The sequence below is a fragment of the Aplysia californica genome, unplaced genomic scaffold, assembly GCF_000002075.1.
Source record: "Aplysia californica isolate F4 #8 unplaced genomic scaffold, AplCal3.0 scaffold00075, whole genome shotgun sequence".
Lineage (NCBI taxonomy): Eukaryota > Metazoa > Mollusca > Gastropoda > Aplysiida > Aplysiidae > Aplysia > Aplysia californica.
This window is the reverse complement of record NW_004797345.1, coordinates 829,080-838,022: the sequence shown is the minus strand read 5'-3', so window position 1 is coordinate 838,022 and position 8,943 is coordinate 829,080. Positions and strand designations below refer to the sequence as shown.

The 8,943-nt window shown below is 39.5% G+C and overlaps 1 protein-coding gene across 2 annotated transcripts in view; it reads left to right on the top strand.

The window, feature by feature from the left end:
• Positions 1-2,222: 2,222 nt before the first annotated feature.
• The window catches only part of LOC101847414 (zwei Ig domain protein zig-8), a gene marked incomplete at its 5' end in the record, with an annotated part of 14,643 nt that continues 7,922 nt past the window's right edge, over positions 2,223-8,943 (top strand). The window contains 2 exon segments of one of the 2 annotated variants that reach the window (XM_013080116.2): positions 2,223-2,442; positions 4,371-4,457. In XM_013080116.2, coding sequence (XP_012935570.1) covers positions 2,223-2,442; positions 4,371-4,457 — 307 coding nt within the window. 2 annotated transcript variants of the gene reach the window in all.

The window sequence follows — 8,943 nt, the reverse complement described above, 5'->3', positions numbered from 1 at the left end:
AGATAGATAGATAGATAGATAGATAGATAGATAGATAGATAGATAGATAGATAGATAGATAGATAGATAGATAGATAGCATCTATTCAGCGCTCTGTTCCGTTCTGAACAAGCGCTGGCAAGGGGAAGTGACCAAACTGTCGTATCTTTAAATAATTTAACATTATTATTATGTGCAACTGTTTAGGAGAATTACAAATTGGTTTTACTGCGTCTCGGAGTGTTATCACCCCTCATGAGGGCAGTGCTACTGATTGAAGTTGTCTTTAGGCCATTCCCAAAGGGGGGATATTAAAGTGTTCTTATGCACAGTAGAAATTGTAAATGAGCTGATTAATATGTCATGCTCTTACTGTGCTGAACAACATAGGGGGAACTGCTGCTTTTTCTAACCTTTCTTACTATTGCCATTTTTAAATCATTTTTTTTTGGGTATGTTTGTCACTCTCTTGTGAACTGCTATTTCCGGCGTGCCTTGAAAGTTGATGCATACTTTGTGCTGTTGGGGTTAGAAAGGTGAGCAGAGGAAGCATGATACCCCGTTTGGACTTCTCTTTTGACAGCCATCCCTTGGAGTTCAAATGACCTTATGCAGTTAAGAGCACTGTAAAACCTTACTAAAACTAAAACATATTCTTTTCTTTGTCCTTTCTCTCCCTCTCTCTCCCTCTCTCTCTCTCTCTCTCTCTCTCTCTCTCTCTCTCTCTCTCTCTCTCTCTCTCTCTCTCTAGTTTTGACTGTCTGCTGAGACACACCATCCATGCAAGCCTTGGTCTATCGTCGACAAGCATATCTGATCATCAATTAAAGAATTTTTGGGATCATCATACAGCGAGTTGTATCTCTTTTATACAACACACCGAAAGAAATCAATAGAAAACAAAGAGAAGAGCCGTAAGAATGCTGTTGCCATTAATCCAGTACCCCTCGAGCTCCTAATCTTCCTCCTATAATCTACTGAAATAGTTTACCGGGCGTTCAACCTCTTTTGCACGTGTGATTCAGGCAATAAAATGACTCGACTGTACAGTCAGTGTCAAAATGCCATTCAAATTGGATGGAGTTCAAGGATAGAAGTCAAAGTGGATGTTCTCTTAAATCTCTAAAACATATCCCTAACGCCACAAAGCTGTATCTTATGTTACCTCAACGTTTGCAAGAAAAGTCGTGGCAGCAGTGAGAACGCAGAGAACGCCTGGGGACTAACCGATGATACAAGTTAATTAAGGAGATAAAAAGAGGACTTAAATCTGCATCTTCAGAAAGATATCTTGACTTTATAACTCGTTATCTATCATGAAACATTAAAGGTGGACGGCTACATGCTTGTGAGCCATGCTTAGCTTTTTGGGGTTCAGGTTGTTATTTTTGTATAATGTGAACATAAAATAACACAACCACCCCCCCCCCCCTTACCCATATTTTAAAGTTTAGGACATTAAAAGGAAGGTCAAAATATGGAGACCATTAATTTTATTTCTTGTGAGTACCTGTGTCCATGGAAAACTGGATCTATAGGTTGCTGCATCGGTGTGTTACTGAGTCCGTGTGTTACTACTCTTGTTCGTAAGTACGTCTAAATGTGATTGCGTGCGTGTTGAATCTTACTAGATCTATTTTGATATTCCTTTCTGATGGGACTTTGTGTGAATGTGCATATTGCGTGTGTGTGTGTGTGTGTGTGTGTGTGTGTGTGTGTGTGTGTGTGTGTGTGTTTGTGTCTAAGTGCGAGCGTGCGTGTGTATTTGTGAGTGTTGTTACGCCTGTGTCCTTAATATCACTATCTTCCCAAATGTATTTGACTAGATGGAAGTTCGGGTGGATGGGTGAATGTATGGATGAAAGAATGAATGAAAGAATGGATAGATGGCTGGGTGGCAGGATGGCTGGGTAGATGAATGGATGGACGGACGTATGTATAGATGAGCAGGTACATAGGCGGATGTATAGACGGGAGGATGGGTACTTTATACACGGATGGACGGGTAGATGTGTGGATGTACAGGTTGACGAGTAAATAGGTGCATAGTATGTAAGCTCGCCTCTCTTCTCGTTCTCCAATGATTTGTTCTTGTCATATCTGTGTGCAGTTAGCTGATTTTTATATTAATACAGGAACTGACAGTATGCTTACCATTATATATCAATTTTAAATTGTAAAACGCAACAAAGAAAATAGTAAACTGAACGTTATGTTTTATTGTTTCTCTTATTTTCCCCCAGGTGGCATGGAGGCGTTTAGAAACAGACGAGTTTCTGACCATCGGCAAGATGGTGTGGAGTAAAGATCCGCGGATCGTGCTGGAGCATAAAGCACACAGGGCAGACATCACCTCATGGGACATCTTGCTCAGGAACGCTAAGGACGAGGACGCTGGCTACTACGAGTGCCAAGTGACCTCCTCCGAGCATTTGATATGGACTCTGCAGTTGATAGTGCTAGGTGAGTGAGAGACAACAGAACCAGATTTCATGACAACGTTTTGTACCTGTGACAGTTTCACACTTTCATTAATTCAAAGCTTGATCTTAAGTTTATTTCATAATCTGTTTTGTTATCGTATGGGTACAACTTGTAGTCACAATACTGGTGCATTTGTTTAAAATCATAACTCACACAAAAGATGCGGATTCGGAAGAGCAATTTTCAGATTAAAAAGTCAGAACGTCCGCACTCATCATTTGTATGTTCGTAACTCCTGACTACAATTTTATATTTACCCGATTGCCCGTGCTCAGTCTTCTGGCAGATTGGAGATTTCGAGACGGAAGCTTGGGTGTGTGCTTAAAACGTAACTCGTTATATCTGTTTAATGTGAAAGTTACAGCTGGTGTGATTAAGAAATAAATGTTTACGCTGTACTTTTACGTTCTGGTCCTTGATGGGTGGATCAAAGAATGCAATAATACGTCCTGCTTTTCGGGGTTCGCCTTTCATTTGTCGTCACCAAAGTAGAAAAGGGTATGGAGGTAGTAGTGTCAGAGGATGTATGATCGGGTAGCTAATAATGAGAAGGTTATGAGTTGTGATCAACCATTTTGATTCTCTCCCTTTATAAGACTTATGTTGAAGGGAATGAATTTGTACTACTGTATGCAATAAAAAAAAAAGGAGGGTTTCTTTCGAAGAGGATAAGGCACGTTCTTGCATTTGAAGAGCAACCACTGCGCAATGAAGTTCTTGTAATGTGGACAAATTTGGCCCAAAGATCAGCCGTCCCACAATAAGTTTATCCCTCGCAGAGCACCAAACAGTGAAGGAATAAAGTAGATGTCTTATCAAATCTCATAAATTCTGACTTCTTTCCAATGCCTCTCATATCGCAATTTTATTTTTTTTATTTTTTTTTAAAACCTTTTAGCTTTTTGTTGTAAAGAAAATAGTTGCTTTGAGTTATGTAATTCGGGATTTATGCTGAAAATAGCAAGCAGGTGCTATCGTATCCTCTTTCTCTTCCTTTGAGTCTCGGTGATGATGTGTGCAAAGGCTTTACCTGCCTTCAACAAAGAATTATGATGAGGAAGCTCGTCTCTTTTTTACGTTTGATGAGAAATGTAGGATGTTCCAAGAAGCGCTGTAAAGAACATCTGATATCACTCATTTGTACCTTTCACAGATGATGTACATTAACTCACGAGATGCAATTTTCTTTGAAGCTGTAAGCTGGGATTTTTTAGGTTCCCCAACCTTAGATACCTGTGACTGCCATGAATCGAGATGTATTTTATATTTTGTTTTATTTCCTGCAATTTGTTTGACGTTCCTCATTAAGTGTGTGAATATGAATTTAATGATTAGTGTTTTCATGGTAACCTTATTATAATGATGATCGAAGAATCTGAAAAGAAAGAACAAACAGCAGAGATCAAAACATTTTAATGTTTTGATATCAGGGGGAGGGGGGGTTGGATTTCTTTGGGTTGAGTTCGGTTGTTGTTGTTTGTTTTGTTTTTTGGTTTGTTTGTTTGTTTTGTTTGTTTGATTTTAAATTAATTGTTATATCAATAAAAAAGCAAGGAACTATCTGGAGTAAACTGTTTCCATTAACCTGAACAGAGATACTAAAATAGCAAGTAAAAATGTCAAAATGAGGTGTCAGTATGCAATAATTTACTTTTATTTGCTGAATTTAACTCAAACTGAAGTGCACATGTTATAACCCACTGGTTTAGTATTGCTAAAGAAGGCGTTCGTGTTGATGCAGCTATACACTATATTGCCTTCCCTCTTGTTTAAAGGAACTTCCAGTTCTAACCTTTGTGTTTTCATTGATTATAACTTATTTATGTTATCCTTCCTCGTTTCCTATCGTTGCCCCATCCCATTAGAATACTTGGTATGTTTTTTTGTTTTGTTTGGATTTCTTTCAGAACCAGTGGTTACGTCGAAACCAAAACCCAGAGTTCACAAGCAAGTCACGTACTCTCCTTTAGTCACTGAAAAACTACACTACAATGGTTAGTGCAAAAAACGTATTGCTTTGTGAACGTGCACGAAAACAATAACCGCCTCCCTTTGTATCGCAATATTAACCCCTCTTTTTTATGAAAGTAAAACTGCATCATGGGAGTTAATGCTTAACATAGTGCTGAGAGAAACACAAGGAAATAGAAGCTCTTGGTGCGCTTTACATACTTCATTATTACTAGATCCTCGTAAGTACGACACGCCCACTTTGACAGACTTAAGCTCACTGTTCATTATATATATATATATGTATATATATATATATATATATATATATATATATATATATATATATATATGTTAGATAGATAGATAGATAGATAGATCGATAGATAGATAGATAGATAGATAGATAGATAGATAGATAGATAGATAGATAGATAGATAGATAGATAGATAGATAGATAGATAGATAGATAGATAGATAGATAGATAGATAGATAGATAGATAGATAGATAGATAGATAGATAGATAGATAGAAGCATGCGGTATCATCAACAAGATATGCTCATCTGAGTGTACTAACACAAATGAATAATATATTCAGTCTTCAAAACTAAAAACAGTCCTCATTTCACGCAAAGTCAAACGCAAATAAATTCTTACTCACCCTGATACTTTGCCTTCATTTTGTAGATCTAGTGTCCCAAACAGTCTAGAACCCCACCTAAATAAATACACCTGCAACATGTGTTGCTAGAATTAAAGTACTAATCGTTCTTTTTCGCTCACAGTTATGAGCATCTGCTACTTTCTGTGCGTATTTACCTCAAGAAAGGCACAAACGTTTGCATATTTTGTATTCCTAAACGTGTGCGTCATCTTGGATTGCATTTTTGTTTCGGTGTTGGTTCTCACTTTAATGATTAGCAGAGCAATTTAGTTATAGTCAACGTTTCAATTGTGTTAACGTATATTCCTACTTTGAAACCTGATAATTGGTTTAAATTCCTATTAGTTATCCTGTCAATGTTGATGTAAACTCCATTTACGCTTTCATTTCCTCGGTACCTATTTTTCTCAGGTTCACTTTTAACCTCTTCAAGAGCTAATTTCTAGCATTTTTACCCCTTGTGATCTCATTTCCCAGCTTGCTTTTGAGGAGGGAGATAGTGCGGGATTCAGGTGGAAAAGTCTAAAAGGAGCAGAAAATGGTGGGATCTCGATCCCCGAAGATCCACCTTAGCTTGTTGCGTTGTCAGTGACACTTCCAGATCTAGCTCCCCAAACAAGATTAATGATAGCAGGCTGCATGAACCGACCCGTGAAGCCCAACAAAGATAGAAGTAATAGTTGTTTGTCTACGGTTACGTCAGGCTGGTAGATCCTGGGAGATGAGTGCGGGTGGAAAGGAGGGAAAGGGTGAGAAAAGTGTGTTTGCGAGTGCAATTGTGTGTGAGGATCAGTCTGTTTAGGTGGGGATGCGTGCAAACGTGTGTGTGTGTGTGTGTGTGTGTGTGTGTGTGTGTGTGTGTGTGTGTGTGTGTGTGTGTGTGTGGGTGGGTGGGTGTGTGTGTGTGTGTGTGTGTGTGTGTGTGTGTGTGTGTGTGTGTGTGTGTGTGTGTGTGTGTGTGGCGGTTACAGGTAACCTATCGGGTTATTCTGTTATTTTTGTTTGGTTGAGGGTTTTTTTATTTGTTGTTGTTTGTCTGTTTGTTTTTTTACGGTGCTCTTCCTTTTGACATGGCGGCTTATAGAGTACACCATAACTTTCATAAAGTGCTAAAGTATTATGTTCAGCATGTATGGCCACAGACACAGTGAATGCATTGTCAGTACTGCACATCTAACGACCTTCAAGGGCTCAGGTACCTTGAAAGAAGTACAGACCAGTGTCTGTGGTGTAATGGCTAGGCTTTTCATACAGGTGAGAGATTCGGTTCCAGTGAAGAGAAGTCTGTTTCATCGAATATTTTACTCCGTCGTTCTGACGTTCGGGATAATGTATCCCTCTCAGCTTAGGCTAACCATGACTGACGCGTTCAAAGGAAAGAGAGTCATCCTCTTAAAGGATCTATATTGTAGAGGAGAAAGACATCTTATCATTCACAATCAACGTAGTCAAAAGCCGGGGGGGGGGGGGGGGGATATAAATGATCCCCAAATTTTCGATCTACTGACTTGCTCAAAAACAGGGCCGTTAGTCCAGAACTTTATCAACGAAAAACACCTATCCGAAAAAGCCGCTACATAATTATTCAAATTTGGCTTGCAGCAAAGCGATGACTTTTCTTGATTTGCATTTTCTCAAAAGGAGCAGCCGGCTGAAGAAAGGGTTAGAAAGAAAGAATAGATAGGGGTAGGGCCCAATACCACAATACGAAATATGGTGATCGCTTCTACTAGACCTGACTAGAATAGAACAAAGTCGTCTGCTAAACCATTTTCTCTTTTCACTTCTCGTTCTTGTTTGTTATTTGTCACTGTTGTAATGAGGAGGGTTGTTTTGTTTTAAATGTTTTTCTCTTTTTCAATGTACTGCAGTTAGGTTGTTCTGTTAGTTATAGTTATAGCGGTATACCAGTATAGGTAATATGGTAGTAATTCATGTTTTACTATAATGTATTTGTTCATTGCCTGTGCCATGTACAAAATTTACAGGGGATGGGAACAAGGTATGAATGGAACAGTCAGAATAGCTAAAGGAATGTTGTGTGGTGCTTTCTAGCTTTATTGAGGTTAAGGCAGCTCTTTCTTGAAATTGATACCAGTGTGTTAAAATACGTCTGTATCGTCCTTTTACTTGTGAAGTCTATGTGGAAAAGAAATTCCCTCCCAACACATTTCATTGACGCCTGTCTTATGTTCCATGTTTGGGCATGTTCCTAGAACCTTGCATGTTGTGTTGTAGTTAGACCCTCCCCCCTCCCTCCCTTTCTGAGACAATAATCATCCATAAGAAAAAATTCTTGTTGTTTCTTTATCATACCATTACTTCACTTCCTACGAACGTGGGCGATATGAATGCTTTTTTAAAAAAGTTCATTCGTTTTTACTAGAAGGTCCAAAACCTAAAATCACGTCCTTTTATTTGATCTCACTTTGTCACTAATTCTGAACAAACGTGCTAAACGGAGAAACACGACAGGTGTCTGTAATGTAGCGATTGAGCTTCGACCTCGCACGCAGAAGACCCAATGTCGATTCTCGTGTTTGGAGACGTTGATTTATCAAGTATTTCGAGTTTTCTACTGGGACGTTGTCTCCCTCTCCTCCAAGACAGACCCTGACAGTCAGAGACGAAGCTTGCCTCCTAAATGATTTTAAATAATTGTGTCAATGAGGACGAAAACAACTTTTTCATTTTTTGTTTGTTTTGTTTTTGCTGTGGAAACCCGAATCCAGAGCATGATGGGCTTTTTTTAAACTCACTAATACACACAAAATGTAAATGAAACTTACTCGTTTCGTGTATTCTCACAATTAGCTACTTCCACGTAAGAAATGCACCCCCAATTAAAGCCAGAGTGTTCACTTGTTCTTGTGATCTCACTAACATTAATAGATCCTGCATGAAAAATACACATCATTTTGTGAATCCAATAAAGTTACGAATATGTATTGTCTTTTTATGGATTTTGAATCTTCTTGCTAGACTCCAGGAAGGTGACCTAGAGTAACATCTTTGAAATAGCTTCGCAAGACTTCAAATGAAATTTTGAAAAATAGAAACAAAAGTCTTACATCAGCCCGTCTGCCCTGGTGTGTTTGCTCGCGAAACAGTAAATACCATCATCTTTTCTGTTAAATTGCACTCGACACAAATACATTTTGGTGGGTTAGGGTTTACTGGTGAGTTTCTAGCTAGTTAGATCTGAACAGCAAGCTAGAATACTTTATCATTGCTAACATTGTCCCTATTTGGCCTTACAAAGTAATAATGAATATACTCTCTCTCTCTCTCTCTCTCTCTCTCTCTCTCTCTCTCTCTCTCGCTCTCTCTCTCTCTCTCTCTCTCTCTTTCTCTCTCTCTCCCCTCTCTCCTCCCCCCCCCACACTCTCTCCAACCTACGAGGTGATCAAGCAAACGAGAGTGGACATCCCCTCCCTCCTCCCTCCCTCCAGGACGAGCCGACCAAGCGCCAGGCAGGCTGTACATGCCTTCTCGGTGAGCGCTTATCACAAACACATGCTGCAGCCTCTGGGCAAAGGCATCATTGGAGCACGAACGAATATTATTCATCCATCCGCCCGTCTGTCTATCCGTCCGTACGTCCGTTCGTCCTCTACCCCCCAAAAAAACAAAAAAATAAAAACAAACAAAAAACCCCCTTCTCTCTCTCTCTCTCTCTCTCTCTCTCTCTCCCCCCTCTCTCTCTTTCTATCTGTTCATCTGTCTGTCCAGCCATTCACTCCTCTCTCTTTGTCACCATCTTCTTTCTCTCTTTCTCTTCCTCCTTATCTCTTTCTCCTTTTCTGTCCTTCTCTCTCTCGCCCCTGCTCTTAGGTCGGTACACACACACACACACACACAC